Raw genomic sequence first — 20816 nt, forward strand, 5'->3', positions numbered from 1 at the left:
AGCCATCTGCGCTGTCGCATATTCAGATCCTTCTGAGTGAAGAAGTACTTCAGACTCTGATGATCTGTATACACTCTGCACTGAGCTCCATATAAGTAATGTCTCCAAATTTTGAGGGCGAACACTACTGCTGCAAGCTCAAGGTCATGAGTAGGATAATTCTTCTCATAATCCTTGAGTTGTCTGGAGGCATAGGCGATCACCTTGCCGTTTTGCATCAGCACTGCTCCTAGTCCCAACTTAGAGGCATCACTATAGATGTCAAAGCTGCTGGTGTTGTCTAGAATAGGAGCACTGGTCAATTTCTTTTCAGCTCACTGAAGCTGTTCTCCAGTCCTCGGTCCACTGAACTTTCTGTTCTTTCCGGTAAGAGCTGTCAGTGGGGAGGCTATCCTGGAGAAGTCCTCTACGAATTTTCTGTAATAGCCTGCTAATCCCAGAAAGCTTCTGATCTCGCTAGCGTTCTTGGGTCTTTTCCAGTTACTCACGGCTTCTATCTTACTGGGGTCTACCATGATACCATCCTTTGAGATGATGTGACCCAGGAAGGACACCTGATCTAACCAAAATTCACATTTCGTGAACTTGGCGTATAGCTGGTGCTGCTGAAGGGTCTGCAATACTAGTTTCAGGTGCTCTGAATGTTCTTCCTGAGTTCCTGAATAGATAAGAATGTCATCGATAAATACAATAACAAACTTATCTAAATACTCCCTGAATACTCTGTTCATGAGATCCATGAATGTAGCTGGAGCATTGGTCACGCCAAAGGGCATGACTACGAACTCGTAGTGTCCGTATCTGGTTCTGAATGCTGTCTTGGGTATATCCCCTTCTTTAACCTTCACCTGATGATAACCTGATCTGAGATCTATCTTAGAGAACACTGCTGCCCCCTTCAGCTGGTCGAACAGGTCATCGATTCTGGGAAGGGGATACATGTTCTTGATTGTGACTTGGTTCAGTGATCTGTAGTCTATGCACAGTCGCATGCTTCCATCCTTCTTCTTCACGAACAATACAGGCGCTCCCCATGGTGAGTGACTCGGGCGTATGAAACCCTTGTCAAGCAGCTCCTGTAGTTGCTCCTGAAGTTCCTTCAGTTCTGCTGGAGCCATGCGATAAGGCGCTTTGGAGATAGGATTTGTACCGGGAATGAGCTCTATCTCAAAGTCAATCTCCCTGTCTGGTGCTAAGCCTAGTAACTCTTCAGGGAAAACTGCTGGGTAGTCACATACGACTCGAACCTCTGCTAGCTGTTGGTTCTTGTCCTGGCTGGCGTTGACTACGTGTGCTAGGAATCCTGTACATCCTGAATCCAGTAGCTTCTGTGCTTTCATAGCTGAGAGAAACTTCTTGGCCTTTCTCTTTGGTTCCCCGCTGTATTCAAATTGCACTGCCGCTTCAGGTTGGAAGATGACTTTCTGTTTACGACACTCTATGGTAGCACCGTATCTGATCAGAAAGTCCATTCCAAAGATAACGTCATAGTCGGTCATTTCTAGCACTATCAGATCACAAAAGAGCTCTCTGTCTGCTATAATGACCGGCACTGCTCTGAGCCAGTGCGTGGATGTCATGATCTCTCCTGAAGGTAGTGCCGTCAAAAACTGACCACTGAGTACCTCTGAGGGTATTTCTAATTTTTCGGAGAACATCCTGGCTATATATGAATGGGTTGCCCCAGTATCAAATAGAACAGTAGCACTATACTGTAAAATGCTAATCTGACTTGTGACAACTGTCGAGGCATTGGCTACGTCCTCTCTGGTGAGTGAGTAGATCCTCGCATTCGCCATCGCTGGAGGGGCTTCTAATCTGCCCTGGCTGATAAGTGGACCTTCTAGAGCGGCCTGCATCTGATATAACTGAGCTGGCTGGCCTGCATACTGAATCTGCTGTGGCTGAGGAAGACCGGTCTTGTTCGGGCACTGCTTGGCCATGTGCCCTTCTTGTCCACATTCAAAGCATCCTCGTGTGCCCTTGCGACAAACCCCTGGGTGAAATTTTCCACAAGTAGCACACTTTGGATAACTGGGTCGCTTGCTAGATGGTCCTCCTTTTGGATAACTCCCTGATTTGCGCTTGCTGTTGGAGTTCCCTTTCCAGTTAGAGCTGTGGCCTTGCTGTTTTTGAGTGTGAGAGTTTCTTGGCCTTTGGACTCTGAGGAGGCTTGCTTCTACTGCTTTATGCTGTTCTGGTAATGCTCTGTGGTCAAGGCACTGCTCACTAACTCCTCTGTGGTTTGTGGCCTATGTATGCCACCAGCCACGTTCACTGCTATCTCTGGCCTCAGCATCTTGAGCATCAACCGGATTCGTTCCTTCTCTGTGCTGACTAGCTCCGGGCATAGACGAGCCAACCTGTTGAATTTCTTCACGGCTTCCTCAACTGAAAGGTTGCCCTGACGAAACTCAGTGAACTCGTCGTAGTGACGGTTGGTAACCCGTATGTGAAAGAACTCCTCGAAGAATTCCTTCTCGAAGTCAGCCCATAACATCTGGTTCACTGGGCGCTTCGTTTTGATTCTTTCCCACCACATGCGTGCGTCTCCTGTCAGGCAGAAGGAGGCACACTTCACCTTCTCGTGTTCTGGCCAGTCCAAAAGCTCCATCGTGCTCTCCAGTGTTTTGAACCAGGCTTGTGCATCCCATGGTTCACTAGTGCCTGAGAAGTTCTCTGGCTTGACTCGCTGCCACTGGATCAGATAGGCTTCCTTTCTTGGCTCAGCTGCTGGGGCTGCTGGTGCTGGTGCTGGTGCTGTAGGCTGAGCTGGTGGAACCTCTAAGACTACCGGAGTCGTCAAATTCGGTTCCGGGGTGACTGTGGGGGTATTCTGCTGATTAGCCTTTAATGTTCAGCTAGCTGCTGCTGTAACTGAGCCACTAATGCTGTAAGGTCTGGAGGAGGCACTGAACTGCCTGCCTCTTGCTGGGGCTCAGTAGCTAGTGCCCTTCTAGCTGGGCGTCCTCGTGCCATTTCTAAAGACATAGAGAACATAACATAACTAAGGTAATTACAGTTATATAACTACTGATATCATGTTTAAAACTATCACATACTAACAAGCAGTAGGCATATAAACATGAACTGTAACTAGAAAGCAAGAACAATAAAGAGAGTTGAGGTATTCTTACTTGGAAGCTGCAGGTACAATGCTGATGTGTGTGTAGGAAGTATGGAACACTGCTCTGATACCACTCTGTAACGACCCACCTTCTGGGTACTGGCTGTAAGGCCGGTCGCTACAATTATGCTAAACTATACTGTGCGGAAAACTGGCTAATCTAAAATTTTGCTAAACTATTATCTTTAAAATCTGATCTTAATATTCTATGTGTACCTAGGAGTTGTACACATGCTAGGGGAGGTGTTTACAACTGATAATAAACTTCGGATCGATCCACAGACCGATCTACTGATACTGGTACGGTAGGAAACTCCGGATCGTTCAACCGACCGATCCATAACTAGGCTGCAATTCTGTACACTGCTGGATCGGTCTGCCGACCGATCCAGCTGGTCCCTGATCGGTCAGTGAGACCGATCAGTGGCTTACTGATCGGTCTGCTAACCGATCAATGAGCCGCGATCCAGCTCCTGATCGATCCACGGATCGATCAGGGAACGAACAGAAAGTTTCTGTTCGCAGAAACCAGATCCCTGATCGATCCACCGACCGATCAGAGACTCCCTGATCGGTCTGCTGACCGATTAGGGGTTTCTGATTTCGAGCTGAAACTCTGATTTCAGCAGATTTCGTGCCAAAATCAGTGAAACAACTCTACAAATGCTAATAACTATTCTATCATGCATTGGGCAACATTCAAGACATAATATAATGCATGTTCACTAGTTCATACCATTAACCATACTAGAATGCGAAGCATAAGGGAAAAGAGAACAAGACTTTAATAACTAGACTTGTTTCAAGTTCTAATGCGTAGTAAAATAAAATTATATCCCTAGAATCTTTATTCCAGTTCCTGCCACACACATCCTCAACTGCACCGACCTCCAGCCTCCACTGCTAGTCCATTTTCCTTTTACCTGTATCTGCAGTATACGGAAAATAGTATCTGTAAGCTAAAAAGTTTAGTAAAAAATCATCTACCTCACTAAATCATGCATACGATGCAAATATGCTTTTAAATCATGTTGTTTGAAAAACATACTGAATATGCAAGCATGGCATGGCATGGTATCATACAAAGCATGGCATAACATAAGCTGAACCTAAAATAAAACTGATCATAACATGTCTAGAACTGTATATGAAGCTATCATATTTAACAACTGAAATAAGCTGAGCTGGTACAAAAGTGAGCTAAGCTGAAGCTGAGCTAATACTGAATTCCATTATGTTTTAAAACTGATTTGGAAAACTATTATGTATAATAGATAAAAATACTAAACATGCTGCTGTAGGGCCCTGGCAACTGTACTTGCTGTGCGCGCATCCCTAACTAGACCCGGGATTGCAAGTTCCGAATCTAGTAGGGTTTACTAGGTTAGCTGAACCTAGGGACGACTATGGGAGTCCAACCCAGTGGATATCTAATCCAGTACAGTGCCGCTGCTGAAAGTAAAATACTGAAATACTAATTAGCTGAATCTAGGTTATCTAAACCTAGAACTAAGTTGTCTGAACCTAGAGGCGACTGTGGGAGCCCACCCATTGGACATCTAGTCCCATAAAGCTGAAATAAAACTGATATGCTGTTTAAATGCTTCTATGCATCTAACTATGCTGTTAAAACTGTCTAATGTTGCGCTAAACATTTTATCGAACACCTAGTGTGCTCCAACTCTCCTCCCTAATAGGGGGACTACCTCTAGACACCCGACGACGTCTAGAACCTCTATCTGAAGAGGGAAAACGCGCCCGACCCATCCAGAGATACTCAACTAACCCCTATATCTGCGAAGATAATTAAATACACTCTAGATATCGATAAAAATCTACATATAATTAAATTATAAGCATGCAATCAAACGAGAGCTACTTATACTGCAGGTGAGGGGTTTCTTACCTTGTGTGCTAGATTTCTTACAAATCAAATAGCTAGAAATTCCGGTGGAGACGACTTCTCGACGATTCGCTCGCGTCCACGTGCTCTACTCGCAGAGGGGAACGTCCTTGTGCTGAAACCGTCGCCGGAAAGTGACCTTGGGGCCCTAGGGAGAGAACCCTAGGTCTTCTTGGTGTGGCGCCGAGAGAAGGAGGAAGAGAAGAGAGGTGTTCGGCGTGAGGGTTTGGAGAAAGAAAGTGGCGTGAGGTTTTGTGAGGAGAGGGCTGCCGAACCAAATTAAACCAAACCCAACTTAAGTTCTTAATTTATATTAAGTGGATTATTGAACCCAACTCTAATATAAATATAATTGGTTCCTCTTTCTTTTAGCACGGCCCTGCTAGGTTCACTGGTTACTAAGGCTAACTAAAGGTTTAGCGGACCCGAGAGGTCCCGGGTTCGATTCCCGCTTAAACCATTTTGCTTATCTAATTACTTTTGCTACTTCCGCTACTCGGAAAATTCCGGAAAAATATCTAAAAATTCCAGAAAAATCATAGAATAATTCTAATGCAAGTTTGAGAATCATATAAGCCTCCAAAATGGTCAAAAATGAGTGGAGGCTCAAGGAATCTTGTAAGGGTTGACATAATCCCCTTAAATATCACTCTACCGTCTTCTCCTTGGTCTCATACAGATCATTCCAAGCAATAAGCTAATAGAACTCCTCCATATAGTTATTGATGGTTCTATCACCTTGTCACAATGTATGGAGTTGTTAAAACAATGTTTGCACATAGCCTAAGCGAAGAAAGTGGTTTTTCATCATTTTCTTCATTTTTTCCCAATCGATGATTTTGGATTTACCTTATCTCTTTTATAATCATGGAAGTTGCTCCAACCGAGCTGAAGCTCAGCCTTAAAATTGATAATGATCAATTTTACTTTTACGTGATAGATACTTCCTTGTACTTAAAAATCCTCTCTACTTCGTTGATCCTATCAACAAAGTCTCTCTCTTGTAATGTGCCAACAAAATCAAGAACAACTTAGAAACCAAAGTCCCCTTATCATTTCTATCAACCACGATATTCCTAGTATGTAGTATGATGGTGATATGGGTTCTCAAAATTAGACTCAGACTTACAATCAGAGATCTCATGATCTTCAAAATCCCACACTGCCAGACGTTGTTCTGTGACTTGTTTATGTAAATCCTCAATCATCATTACATTCTGAACGTTACGATCACGGTGCTAGGCTTTCTCAATAGAAACCTTCATGTTATGACCACGACCACATCCAAGACAATCCTCCATTAGATCTTAATAAGCTCTGATACCAACTGACACCGAGAAGAATATAGATTATTCTGGGGTATGAAATTTTAAATAGATTAACAAGGAAACAAGAGAGAAATAACAAGATGAGTAGCTGAAACTAGGCTTAAAATCTTATTAAAAACCCAAGAGCAAAAATAAGAGAGAGAGAGAGAGAGATGTAGTCGTAACGTGACTTAAGCACAGCAAATTGATTCAATATCTAAAAACTTGTCTGAAATATCATCTAAGCATAGGTTTATATAGCTCTCAAAGTCCTCAAAAAGATCTAAATAGAAAATTAATTAATGAGACTTAGTTCCCTAACATTCAGGGACACTTAGAATTAAGGACAAGGCTAACTATAATTAAGAAATAAGATAAATAAACTTAATAAATGGATAACCAATTAAGAAAAAAAGGCCAAAAGATGTGGATCTAAAGCTCCCTCAGCCCATGTTGTGCTTATCCAGACGGCCAAGCCATGTTGAATTCGATTAGGCCTCGTTGTCATGTCGTGTCTTGCTCTAAGGCGTTCTTTACTTTGGATCCCCTCCTACATCACTTGTGAATTAAAAGGGGCCTAAATCTTTTTTCTTTTAATCTAAGACTTTATCATCTACCAATATTAATCAACTTTGACCTACTAGGACTTTCACTTGTCAAAGAGTCTTTCCTCCTGAATTTCCTCTTCTAAGAGACCTTGGCTGTAGACCATCATCTGCCCAATATAAACCAATCTTGACTTATCAGAACTTCCATTTACTAACATATGTTGAACTTTCACTTATTGGCATTTTGTCAACCTTGACTGGTATGACTTTTTTCACAACACTTGTTGGACTTTTTCTCAACACTTTAAACTTTTTCTCTACTAAGACTTTATTCACGATCAACACTTGACCTGTTGAACTTTTCAACTATCAAATATTTAGTTAATCTTGATTACTTGGACTTTAACCATAGTCATGTATACTGCCAACCTTGGCTTAACACATCGTATAAACTTAACACATTGTCCTAACTTAATAACTTGAGCCAAACATAAATTTGACTAAGCCTAAAGCCAAAGATCAAAACACCTAATCTAATAGACAAGATGGAACATAATTGCATTAATAGTTACAAAATCATAGTAGTGGCATCTAATCATTAATTTTCTAAGTGCAAATTCAAAATATTGAAAAATATCATAAAATTATAATTGTGTACATTCTACTACAATTTTAGTTGATTCATTTTTTTGTTTCAATTGACTAAAACCAGCCATGTACTTATATTTTTTATATGTTTTTGTAATCCCTTGGTTCTTCTCTCACATTCACCTATTTTTAAATATATACTATAAATTAAAGTATTCAAATTAGGACTTTTATAATAAATTGTTGCCACATTTTTTTACTTTTGTAGCTCCCCTTTGTTTTTTTTAGCTTTCCTTCTTTTTTTAATTTTTAGACAATTCTTTTTTTGAGTTTTCTTATCTTTTGTCATTTCCCCTTGATCATTTTCTTTTGCTTTTACATGTGTTTTTTCACTTTTGTAGTGGCCCTTCTTAATGTGCTTAAAGTAAATTGTGTCGTCCTTGCTTAAAAGGATATCAACCTTGGATTTTTTTTTTCTCTTTGATGACTTTTTTTTTCCTTTGAGCATCTTCATCTTTGCATGAGACCTTTATTTTTGTTGTGTCTCATTTTCTAAGGGACTTGAAGTAGTGTCAATGATGCTTCTTCAATTTTCTCTAACGAGGATTCAACATCCTTGATGATGTTCCGGGTTTATCCTCTAATGCTTTGAATGTTGATAACGGTTGTGGTCCCTTTGTTTTGAATTTATCCTTGTGTTTGTAGGGGCATCTTCTGAGAGTCAACTACTTTTGTCCATAAATCATTCTCATTTTTGTGCTTTCTTGCTTAAGATAGCATCTAAGAGTACCCTCCTTTAAAATCAATTTTCTCAAATAGTTCAATTTGCTCTAGTGGCCATTTGCTCCTTTTATGTCGGGGCTCATAACCTTGAGTGTGTGTGGAGAGAGAAAAATACTCTACAACCACAATAATAATTAAGTTTTGTCTTATTAGATGAGATTGACTATATGGATCTTTTATAAAGAATACTTTGACTTGTAAATATAAATTATTGATTTATCTTGGGCATGCCAGGGACAAATAACTTCTTAGTTTTAGTTTTTTGTGTTGTGCTAATCTCTTGATTCTCTCAAGTCTAACTAGATTGCTCAACTCATTCACCCCCATGATCCACTTTACTCATTTGACCCAATTACCTTGCCTATCATGTTCGATTGACTTATCTATCTCATTCATCTCGATTGACCCATCCAACTTGATAGACTTGATCAATCATATCAAATCACCTAGCTTAGCTTATTCACTTGATTACCCCCACCTAATTGGTCTTGCCTTGTCGACCAATTTGGCCTAATTGAACCAACTTGTTTGCCTAGTTTGACTCCTTTAAATCGCTCGATTTGATTTTTCTGATTACTCTAACAATCTGGCCTAATTGAACCAACTTGTTTGCCTAGTTTGACTCCTTTAAATCGCTCGATTTGATTTTTCTGATTATTCTAACAATATGAGGTTAATGCTCATGTGCTCAATGTTAATGTGAAGTTGAGGTTCATCAGTTCTTACGAGTGCAACTAGCTTTTTAGAGTGCAAAATGGATATTATCATGGAGGCCAGATTCTTTGGTCCAAGATCTTCTGAGCCAAGGGAGGTCCTACAAGTTCATTGGTGGGGTGAGCTAGGCCCCACCTATTTAGCAGGTGGGGTACAATCTATCCTGTCAATGAATGGATAGGGGTCCAGGATTAGTCTAGGGATCCTAGACCAGAGAATCTCTATCCATTATCACAAGTCGTTGATAAGCACAATTTTGTAAGTAAACAAAAGTGAACATATTTTGACTATGATGAGAAATACAGTTTCTTCCTAATTTCAGCAAAACTAAAATGGTGTACTAGAGGGGCCTCCCTCCCATCCATCCTATTTTTCATTCTTTTAAAATATCCTTTAGCTAAAGAAAGACAAGGATAGAAAATTTTAAAAATTCATCCTCCCGTTTGATCCATCCTTCCACTTTTAAATAAACCCATAGCTATTGTTTACACTTGCAGATGGAAGAACTTTCCATGGATGAACACAAGATGTGAGGTAGTACATCATAATGCTCTATTTTCTTTTAAGGCACGGATTGAGGAAGGAAAGGACTTGGGGAAAAAATCCTAGAGAGAAGAAAAGAAAAGGAGAGAAAAAGTAAGAAAAAGAAAAAAATCCTTAGGAAAAAGGAAGAAGAAAAGGAAATAAAAAGAGAAGAAGAAAAATATATAAAATAAAAATTGCGACCACGTAGAGCCGTCTGTGGCACGACGATTGCGCAAAGTTGTGTGAGGTAACCCACACCGTCCATGCCCACGCAAGGTTACTGCAAAGTCATCCACAGCATATATAATCATGCCTAATTTGAGAGAGGAAAAAAAGTTCATTCTATCCAATTTAAACATATAAAATATATATATATAAAAAAATGATTCACAAATAAATTCTTAAGTTTGTCTTTCTATTATTTTATAATAGATAAATAGCGTAAAAAATGAATGATTTGTTCTTTCTCATAAAATAAATTTTGAAAAAAAAATCATCAAAATTTTCTTTAATTTTTATTTCCAACCTTATGAATAAATAAGGGTTATTCTATGAAATAAATAGGGCACTCAAAAGATTCTACAAACTCAAAAAAAAATTAAAAAAATTTTAAAAAATCTCTCAAATGTTATGCATCCAAAATCAAAGTAGAAGCCCTATTCATTTATAGAAATTTTGAAAAGTTTAAATTTGGTAAAAGAAAATTCGCTCACCCTAAGTACTTCTGTCAGCCAGTTTTAAGTCAACACGGAAGAGATAAATTCGCATATGACTACTAACCTTAGATTGTCAAATAGCGCACAGGAAGGACAGACACTCACCTACTAATCAGGATTTAATCTCTACATCTTACAATGAAAATACCACCATACCCTAGCCATCGTCTTGCCTCCTTCACAAACACACATGGAGACCTGGCTAACAAAGGTGGACTTCAATCCTGTAGATATACATGGCCGGACTTTGCTTGAACAATAATTCTTTAGTCGAAAAGGGAAAGGAAAGAATGCACATCTTGCCTCCATACAGCACTATCGATTCCGCAAACAAAGGGACCTACCCCATCCAAACTGTGAATCCACAGATTGCACATGTTCCATTGTTACTGGTGCTCACGGGTTTCGATATTTTCGAAGATCGATATGTTAGTAGAAACATGCCAGTGAACTCGAGCCGTTCATTGGATAGGTCGTCCATAGAGATGAATGCGAGCTATAGACTCAAATTTTGCAATCTGTTCACTGATCCAACTGCAATGCTAACAAGTGTGGTCATGTGCAGAAACAAGTTAAACACTTATAAGAAACAATTAACAAAATAGTTCTCCAACCTGAAATGTCCTGCTCGATAGTCCGCTCAAGCCTGCCCTGCCACTCCATGCAACTCTCAACCATTTGCCTCAGTTCCCGAATTTCATTGCGGATTCGAGCCATTTCGCTTCTCAATTCATGCACGGCCTCCCTTTCCTGTCAAGTTGGAGATCGAACATGCTCATCGCACAAGAGCAGAGATTTTCTTAACAAATTTGTGGATGTGCCAAGGTTTGAATGATAATGCAGCATTGGTACCAGAGATGATGAGACAGAATCAACTTGTTCCAAATTTTGGTGCTCAGCTAAATCTTTGTAGAAGCAATTCCCTGCTCGCTGCCGCCGCTGGATGAACGACGAGATCAACTTGTTCATCTTATCAGAGAAGTCGCTTGTGAGGGAAGTGGAGACTCTTCTCCTGTGAGGAAACAGCAAGATATATTGCTCGATTTGAGGAATCTGGGGCTTCCAAAGATTCAGGAACAAAGTTATACCTGTCGAGAAGCTCCCTTATTTCCACATTGTCTGTGAAATTCTCAGAGGAATCATGTCTTCTTGCTACCCTCCATCCTCTGCGTGAGTTTGAGTCCTCATCACTGTGCCAACTGATCGACTGCGACGAGCATCTGCCAGCCCAAGAACCATCAAATTGTTCAGTAGAACATGGACTGCCGGAACATTCAGCATGGAACAGAACATTCGCTGCATTGCTTGTATTCGTTGAGATCTCGCCATTTCCGGTGGGGCTCTGAACCTCCACAAGTGGATTTCTGCAGATAGCAACGGCATAAATTATAATTCCAGTAAGTTGTTCGAATTTGATTGAATTAAATTATAATTCGAAATGACTTAAATTCAAATTCAATTTGAGTTATTGAAACATTAATTTGAAGGTGTTTAAACTAAAAATGTCTAAACATAAATGATGTCAGTCCGAGTTTGGCTCGCGGATGGTTCATGAACAATCAAATAAAATATGATACATTAGAATTCAGCTCGAAAAAGTTATCGAACATCTTATAGATCAACTGGATTTCCATAGTTTTAAATATAAATCAAATTTATTTTTTTATTTTTTTTATTTATTTTTTTTTTTGCTTAAAAAGCTGGTGAGGAGGCTCAAATTGTTTGCACCCATAAGTAGTACCTGAGATATGAGATTGTGGATTGATTGTAGGGTCGATCGGAATCCATTCTACTTGGGAAACATCGCATCCGATCTAGCACTGCTGTTTGCCTTTCGAGGGACCTGAGCTTAAGCATTGACTACAGATATTGTGGAGGAAGAACAGATAGAAGAACTGTGAGGGTTAATGTTTCGTAATTGAAATTGATCGCAGAGGAGAAGAAGAAGAAGAAGAAGAAGCCACCTGAAGCCGGCCACGGTGGGCAAAGCGTGAGACAGAGAGTCGGTCTGCCAAGACCACGAGCTCCCGCCGTCGCTCATGCTCCATCCTCGCCTTGAAACTCTGAGTTTCCCCGCGCCCTCTCAGCCGCCGTGGGCTGAGCACCCAAGAGCCCTCGCCGGCTCCGCGGAGCATTCCCGCCTTATTATCGTTGTCCCCCACCCGGCTCTGGTCTATCTCGTTAAACGGAAAATAAGGGAAGGAGCTCGCCGGCTCGCTCGACGCTGTCGTCATCGCGTCGGAGGTCCAGTCCCCTAACCCATCCACCCAACCCGAGCCGTCGGAAGCCACAGCGTCGGCTGCGCTTTCGGCGCAGTGGTTAGATGCGAGCCCAGCTCCTGCCTCAGCCTCCAACTCCCGCCACATCCGAATCAGGGAAGACGCCCGACCGTTGGGTTGCACGTCATCAGCAACGCCGGCGGTGAGCATGCGGGATCCAGAAGAGGCCATACCGAGCGGTCAATTTCCCGTAAACTAGTTTCGACCGATATCACCCCATAAAATAGGATAGCGGCAGCGGCGGCTCCTGAACTCAGCACGAAGCAATTAGAAATACGGAGCGACACGAGGAAGATAAGCGATCGGAGCTCGCGTTGCAAATTGCAAGGTGTTGAACGAATTGGTGATTTGCGTGAGAGATTAAACTTGAGAAATGTATAATTAATTGCATTGATGTTGAACGAATTGGTGATTGAATGAGAAAAAAAAAAAGGAGAGGAGAGATTTTCAAGGTCGGGGGTGGAGGTGGCGGATGGAGGATAACGCGAGTGGATTTACGAGGTCTCTCGCCGGGACAAGTGACGGCCAGCCATTAAGTGACGTTGAACGGAGCAGAAAAGACTAATTAATTATCTGGAAAATTTTAACGGAAAAGGATGTGTTGAATCTAATTATCTGGAAATTAAATGCAAAGACTACTGACCGACGACACTCCGCCGCCCGATGCAGCAGCGGCGAAGCCAGGAGAGACGGTCTCGTCGGCGAAGCAGACAAGAAACGGAGAGCTGGTTCCAGAGGAAACAGGAGTCATGGACAAAAATGCAAACGATAAAGTGAAGTCAACTACTGTCATCGTAAGCGTCTTGGACTTGGTCTTTCTTTGCTATGGGCAACGACCTGGGATAGAACGGGCTGACCAGTCTTCATAACTAAATTAAGGAGTATTTTCGATCGATTGTTAAATGGAGACTCGAGTCGAATAGTATGAAAATCGATTTGCTCGTAACTATGAGTCGATTAATACTATGGGTAAATTTGCATGCACTCCCTATATTGATAAACACAACTTTATATGCAGTCCTCATCCATGAAAATTTTTCTTTTTACTCCCCAGTCAAACATATTTACTTAATTACCCATGATATTTTTAGGTACAAAAAGTCCAAAAATCAGTATAAATCTTCTTAAATTCAGTATATTAAATTAGAATCTAGTATATTTTCTATTAAATTGAGTACGATTCTTTTTTCACATCAAAATATACTCGATTTTAGTTTAATATGTTGAATTTAATAGAAAATATATTCGATTTTTAATATAAAGTACTGACTTTAAGAAGAATTATATTCATTTTCGGATTTTTTGTATTTAATTTTTGACTTTTTATACCTAAAAAATATGGGTTAATTTCAATAGAAAATATACTCGATCCTAGTATAGAGTACTGGATTACAGTGTAAAGTGCTGAATTTAACAAGAATTATACTTATTTTTAGACTTTTTATACCTAAAAAATAAGAGGGATAATTTTGATAGAAAATATACTCGATTTTTAATATAAAGTACTGACTTTAAGAAGAATTATACTCGTTTTCAGACTTTTTGTACTCAATTTTAGACTTTTTGTACCTAAAAAATCTGAGGGGCAATTTAGGTATCAATATTTGCATAAGGGAATTGAAACAAGTAATACTTTGCGTGCAGGTAGTGGAAACAAAAATTTTTAGACATGAGGATTATATGTAAAGTTATAATTACCATTGGAAATTTTTCTCTAATTTACCGATCAATTTATTTGATTTAAATTGAATTCCAACTTTTAAAACCAAGTCCGAACAAAATTATTCAAAATAATCAATATTTAAAAAATATCAAATTTCCTAATTAACCAAACTTGTAATTCATTTTAACTGCCTTTTAATCAACCTTAAATAAAAAGCCCGTGTCCCCTCAAGACTATTAAATGATTTAGGGTTCAAATTTTGAAATAACAAGGTAAAAATATCTTTTACCAACTTAGACTGAAAGCCCGTTGTCCACAGCTTAGAACTGAGCATTCAGCTACTAATCAATGAAATAATAGTTAAGATAAAGATGCTTGTTGTAGTAAGCACAATATGGAATTTAGATGTTATGATAGTATTAATTTCTATTAGCTTTTTAGTGTACAGATCATTTCAGTGTGCATCAATTTTATTTGCCAATATTTGGTATCAAGTTTGCTCATTATCAATAGAGCAACTCCACCTAGTTATGAAAAAAAAATCATACATTGTCATCTATTTAACTGAGATTGAGTTATGGCATGTTAATATACTCGAACCCAGTCTTTTTAGTGCAATAAACAAGCATATAGCTCAAGTTCAATAAACTTTCAAAATGAGCTGATTCTATTTTTATCACATCGAGCTTGAGCTGAAGCCCGATAATAATTTGAAAAGCTCAAGATAAGCAAGCTAGAGTTCTACTAGTAGTTTCCAGTCCTGCAGCTACAATGAGCAAGGATTGCAACAGCGTGACCTAGAACAATAAGGAAAGAAAACAATGCTAGATACATATTTGTGATGTGTTGAAAGAATGTCGTAAAAGTTGTGTATATTAATCGGAGACCTTTGGTGTTCATTGCTTTTCATGTAACCCTCTGGCTTCTCGGGGAATAATTGTGACAGGAAAATGGCTTGCCAAATGAAGAAACACAATGGCTGGAAATTTCATCAGGCCGTATACAACTAGTCGGTTACTGAACCACAATCCTTCTATACATTATGGCTGGCAGAACCAAGTAGTCGTTCTTCCTCTATTGGTTTGTCCATTGCCGAAAGTTCCAAGCTTGCCTTGCCTGTCATTTTATTCCATTCATTTTCCACTCGAAAGAAAATCCACTGGAAACGCCGCATTATTTCCAAAGCAGTAATTGTAAAAACTGTCAAATAATTGTGTCGAAGATGAGCTGATAGTTTGTAGGTCCATGTGCATCGAAGAACTAGGTTGCTTCCCATCACCCAATAATATACCTACAATTCCATGAACAGGGTTTGACAAAAATGACAAGAAACACAATAATTGCTAAAGTGAAAACATACCCATATTCGCCCATAAAGAAGATTCGTGCAAATATGTGGATTTTTAAACTTGAAAATTCGAGTAAATACACTGCAAGAACAGTAAGTAGAGCAATAAATAGTTTAATTAATCAATTGGTCAAAAAGAAGAAGAAGAAGAAGAAGAAGAAGAAGAAGAAGATTCCATACATACCTCAAGTCCCAATCCCGAGTCACATCCCAGTAAAATGAGTATAACGAGTTAATGACACTAGAAATTAACCAAAGTGGCCGGTAAAAATCAGTCCAACTTTCAGGGAAGACATGATACTTCAGAGCAGAAAGAAAAATCACAGGGACGGCAGTTGCGTATTTTAATGCTGCAAATAAAGAGTAGAGTTTTACCACTTCATTCACCCAAGTCAATCTTTTGTAGTTATTAACCATTAATGAACTAATTTTTGCTTAAAATATACTGTCATTGAAGCAACTAAACCATATACATCATGCAACATGCTTTAGTTAACTTCGATGATATATATATCAATATGCTTGCACCTTGAATCATGAACATAAATATTAAAGACGAATACAATTAGTAAAAATAATGAACCCGTTCATTTACCATTAAAAAGGCATGTCCTTTCTTTAGTATCCTTATATTGACGCAAGCATTGGAAAAAACGGCACATATAGGGAAAGACTAGCACTATAGGAATTGCAACAGAGTGGCTTCCGCATACAGAATCTGCTTCAAACCATGCAATTGTTGCAACCTGAATGCAAAGAATTCATATAAAGTTATTGATGCAGGGTGAAAAAAAAAATTCATTTTAGCTTGATGACAACAACTTGCAGTGTTTTGACTCCCAACTATTTGAGATCAGTTACCACTTAACTCTTCCACAAGGATATATTAGATCTTTCTTAACTATATATTAAAAGAAGTATTTCCAGTCCATCTATTGCTTTCTCACCCACACACTTTCATTATAATTGACTTGTTGACTTGTTTAATTATAGAACTTTTTTCTACCAACTGACCTCTGACGGATAAGACTTCTACCACGCTCTCAAAAGCTTCCCATTTAGTCGAGAAGAACACAACAATAGCACAAGGCATCATTACACTTTAGTATGACCACAATAAAGCATGAAATGAGTGCACCACTCAATGGTCAACTAATGTAATGTTGCTTGCCTTTCCAATCCATGTGGAACAAGTGGATTATAGAATCTCAGTATTGAAAGATTAAGTGAATTTAGCTCAATCTAGCATACAAAGTTAACTATGGAAACACCATATTCTGCAAATTCATTTCTCCATAATATAAAATATTCTTTCTATTTTCATTTTAGCATCCTAAAGATATCATACTTTCAGTATGACCACAATAAAGTGAATGAGTGGTTAACTCAATGGATTGTCTTTCAATCCATGTAACAAGTGAGAATGTAAAAGATTAAGTGAATTTAGCTCAATCTAGCATACAAAGTTAACTATGGAAACACCATATTCTGCAAATTCATTTCTCCATAATATAAAATATTCTTTCTATTCACATAGCTATCCACCTAAATACAAAAAGTAAGCTTTGCCATATCCTTGATATTTTACAGAAGAATCATTACTAACCTGCCTATTCACCATCCTACAAACTGAGCGCTCCAAATCAGAGAATACCTAGAAAGAAACCAACACTCACAGCAGTTAAGACAAAATCATACTTAATAAGAGAATCACGATAGGCGAATCAGTGGAAGTGGAACATTTGCCTACTTGATAGAACAATCACAAATTGGCTTTTGGTAGATAAAATAGCAGAAACTTGTTAATGTAGGTCTAATAGGGTGAGAAGCAACTATGAAATTATTATAAAAGAATCTGAGATAGAATTGATTAATGCAATTCTAGGTGATAGGCATAACCAATGCGTCCTCCAGCAAACTTGGAGGCCATGTTGGTCATCTCTTTCAATTCCAAACATGATAACATCTCACAGACAGAATTACCGATCACAATCTTCTAATTGGGAGATGATTTAATAGTAACATGACAATAATTTAATTACAATGATAACAGACATACCTTTGACATTGATGTCATGATATCAGCCACAAAGAAATCAGAAAATGTGATTGCCTGCATTTACATTGAGGGCAGAACTTCAACTTGGGAGGAAAAAACAGACAAAAGAATCTTCTAACATTTTAAGACATAAGATCAAAATACAGTTAAAAGTAGAATAAAAACCAGATAAAAGTCCATATGAGCAATAAACTTGAATGTATTGTGTGCTCAATGTCTGTGCACTGATAAACTTGAACCACTACCTTCCATAAAAATTAAATGTTATGCGTATAAAATTATCTTAAATTGTTGGTAGCTATGAAGCGTAATTTTCAAAAGAAACCCAGGTGGAGGAAACTCCACTACCAATCCAAACTCAAAGGATTTCAAATCCACACACCAAATAAGTGGCCTCTGAATGTAGAAATTTTGTTCAGAAAGTTGAAGGAGATCACATCAAAACTCCCCAAAATAAGAAATTAAATAAGCCCTGAGATTGAACCTTCCAATGCTAATTGAGGCATTGAATAAGTCAACAAATTCAGCAGACGGCCTGAGTGATCAAGCAGGAACCCCATCAGGATAACAAGGTAAAAAAACCTGAGATAACAATCTAAGAAAAACTTCCAAGTTGACGGTTCTAAAGATTGGCATGAAACAAAGCTAAGTAGAGGATTAAATCTAGGACGGTAAATGAACCGAACGTTCATGAACAAGCTCGGTGTTCGGCTTGATAAGAGCTTGTTTATGTTCATTCAATATACACAAAATCAATTAAATAAACAAGTTTGAAGAACTCATTAAACTAAATAAAGTTGAACGCATATGTGTTCAACTCGTTAATATTCGTGAATAATGTACGTGAACAACGTTCGTGAACCATGTTCATGAACAACGTTTGTGAACCATGTTCGTGAACAACGTTCGTGAACAACGTTCGTGAACCATGTTCATTAATAAAACTGTTATTAACATGCTAAATAAATAAAAAAAACTTTTAAAATGAACAAACAAATTTAAATTATTAGTCTCAATAACCAATCAAACAAGCAAAAGTTTCAAACAATCAAATAAGTTTGAATTGAGAGCTTGATAACATTAAAACGAACCAAGCTCAAGTTTATAAAAAATAAGCCAAGTCAAGCTTAAACAATCATTTCAAAAGCTTAGTTTATTTTAGGCTTAGCACGACTCAGTTACCTTGTCAAACAAGTTTGAACACCCCAAATCTTAATTTAGCTTGTTTACAGCCCTAATTAAATCCCAAGATACCAAAACTTCAACAAGTCATGGCCAAAAACACCCTTGCAAGCATAGAAACTAGAGTATCACTTGGGGATCATCAGATCAAGGCAGCCTTGAACCTCAAGAAACTTGCTAGGAACCCCACCAGTTATAGAATCTCACCATCTCGAGGCGGCTAGGAACCATACAAGTGAGCCTAAAAGCCTTAAGATAATAACTTGGAATCTCAAAAAGCTGAGGACCATCTTGGAATCACTAAGCTGAGAAGGCGTGAAGAAGCTGAAAGCTCCCATGGGTCGACACCAAGAAACTTAGATTATGGTATAACAATAGAACAGAATCAATTTGTCAGACACATAAACCAACATACAAGGTATGTATCATAGGGGCACAGTACCCAGGAGGCTGGATAGCTGAGAAACCACCACTCTCATACCATTTCAAGCAAAAACCTGTACATCGAGAGCAATAACTTGATGGCAGCCTACCATTACACTCAGAAATCCATTGGGTGTGCATTTATCCTTGGCCAAAGAGCCACAATGACTTTCATTAACCGCTGTCACAATCTGACAACATCATGATGCTAACAGTGAAATTCATGCAACACACTGTTGATTAAGTTCGGCCTTAACAATAAGTTAGCATTGATTATCAAAGTAATTTTCCCACATAGATTGGACGAGACTTTCCACCAAGTTCTTTAAGCTAAATTATTGTCAATGAAATTCTATTGTAATAGATGTTTAAATGAAACTAATGCTTGCCTGTAACGGTAATATGATACGCCATACAGTCCTCAACAAGTAGTAGCGTGTTGGCAAGTAAAAAATTTCAAAAGGGAATATGAGAACCATTAGAATGACTGCATACAGAAAAACCTGCAGTTAAAAAAAAAGTCAATCGACAACATAACAGTAAGTAGAGAAGTACACATCATAGCCAAATAGAGTTACACAAAAGACAGAAGACATGCCTATGAACAGAGCACAATACAAGGGCCACATCAACACATAACAATATACATAATAGGCAACCACACAGGCCATTATACATAATTTGGAAAGGTGACCCATGCAAGTGCATGGGTATTATGATAGTTATCAAATCACACACGCCATCTGCATGATCAATACAAGGTCAGAACCACAAATAATGATCACACATCTCATACTATCCATATTATATTAACCGTCAATTAGTTCACCAAAACAAATATTATTTAATATTTGTAGTAATACCTAACCATGAAGAAGGTTGATGATCTAGTTTATGTTTGCAAAGTAAATAGAAACAATCAAACAATGAGAACACAAGTTCCATTGGCATATGATAACTGTAAAGGAATGATCATTTGATAGTACGAAATTAGAAATCGCAGATTCATCAGGCTTATGCTTACTTGAGATTTAATTGGTAAAACGTTGAGAGCTAAAGTTATCTCAACCAAGGAATTGAAGAACAGCTTGTACTTCATGAAGGAATAGAATAGGTCATGCCTAAACTCAACTTCTCTGAGATTAAATTCAAAAACCACAAGAACAAAGAGCTATCTCAACCAAGGAGCGGCTATAAATTTTACTTATCTATTAATATAGACTTGATTTTTACAACTTATCTCAACCAAGGAGCAGCTACTTCTATATTATACACTTCTTAAAAATCTTTTTACCATTTATCTATTTATATATATTTGATTTTTAAAGCAAGTGCAATATTCGAGGATGCACGAAGCATCATGGAGTCAAATTCACCTTGATTGTTTCAATGGATAAGAACGTCAAAATTACTTTATAAAGTTAATCTATTTCTATGTTATACATTTCTTAAAGATAATTTTACAAGTTATGTTTTAAAATAGCTGTCAACTGAGTAGATATTACTAATCATCAAAGATTTAATCCTTGTTATTTCATAACGTTACTTTTAAATAATTTTTTTATATAAGAAGAAACTAGTATCTAGCAATTCAGAGATATCTTTGCTGCAACCCAAATAATGATTCAATGTCCATTATTTGTAGTCAACA

At 38.3% G+C, this 20816-nt stretch overlaps 2 protein-coding genes across 7 annotated transcripts in view; both read right to left on the reverse strand.

Moving 5' to 3' along the window:
- Positions 1-10245: 10245 nt before the first annotated feature.
- Positions 10246-13242, reverse strand: LOC122041111. Of its 4 annotated transcripts, none has more exons than XM_042600694.1 (6): positions 13134-13242; positions 12176-12737; positions 11953-12071; positions 11300-11575; positions 11064-11223; positions 10246-10961 (listed from the first exon to the last, which is right to left on the reverse strand). In XM_042600694.1, exons 2-6 carry the CDS (start codon positions 12659-12661, stop codon positions 10767-10769), a joined length of 1236 nt encoding a protein of 411 aa, XP_042456628.1. In that variant the 5' UTR covers positions 12662-12737; positions 13134-13242; the 3' UTR covers positions 10246-10766. The 4 variants fall into 4 exon arrangements, with proteins under 4 accessions (XP_042456628.1, XP_042456630.1, XP_042456631.1 ...); XM_042600696.1 differs by lacking the exon at positions 13134-13242 and having other exon boundaries at positions 10246-10745; positions 10826-10961; positions 12176-13065; XM_042600697.1 differs by lacking the exon at positions 13134-13242 and having other exon boundaries at positions 10246-10753; positions 10826-10961; positions 12176-13065.
- A 1555-nt stretch (positions 13243-14797) lies between these two features.
- LOC122041112 (SPX and EXS domain-containing protein 1-like) overlaps positions 14798-20816 on the reverse strand; it is a 45270-nt gene continuing 39251 nt past the window's right edge. For 2 of the 3 annotated variants that reach the window (XM_042600699.1, XM_042600698.1), the window contains exons 8-14: positions 19555-19668; positions 17561-17614; positions 17108-17155; positions 16097-16247; positions 15686-15851; positions 15514-15583; positions 14798-15444 (exon numbers count right to left, since the gene is read on the reverse strand). In XM_042600699.1, the coding sequence (XP_042456633.1) occupies positions 15187-15444; positions 15514-15583; positions 15686-15851; positions 16097-16247; positions 17108-17155; positions 17561-17614; positions 19555-19668 (861 nt within the window). In that variant the 3' untranslated portion in view covers positions 14798-15186. The remainder of the gene's footprint in view (positions 15445-15513; positions 15584-15685; positions 15852-16096; positions 16248-17107; positions 17156-17560; positions 17615-19554; positions 19669-20816) is intronic. The other variant, XR_006128833.1, reaches the window with a different exon arrangement.

Source organism: Zingiber officinale, chromosome 2A, assembly GCF_018446385.1.
Source record: "Zingiber officinale cultivar Zhangliang chromosome 2A, Zo_v1.1, whole genome shotgun sequence".
NCBI lineage: Eukaryota > Viridiplantae > Streptophyta > Magnoliopsida > Zingiberales > Zingiberaceae > Zingiber > Zingiber officinale.

What these genes read in the sequence shown, in the direction of transcription:
- LOC122041111 (XM_042600694.1), bottom strand. Translation starts at nt 12,661, where the DNA reads ATGGCCTCTTCTGGATCCCGCATGCTCACCGCCGGCGTTGCTGATGAC. An exon ending in TCCACAATCTCATATCTCAG is followed by an intron (nt 11,576 to 11,952) that starts GTACTACTTATG and finishes TGCTATCTGCAG; the next exon opens with AAATCCACTTGTGGAGGTTC. An exon ending in ATAAGGGAGCTTCTCGACAG is followed by an intron (nt 11,224 to 11,299) that starts GTATAACTTTGT and finishes GTTTCCTCACAG; the next exon opens with GAGAAGAGTCTCCACTTCCC.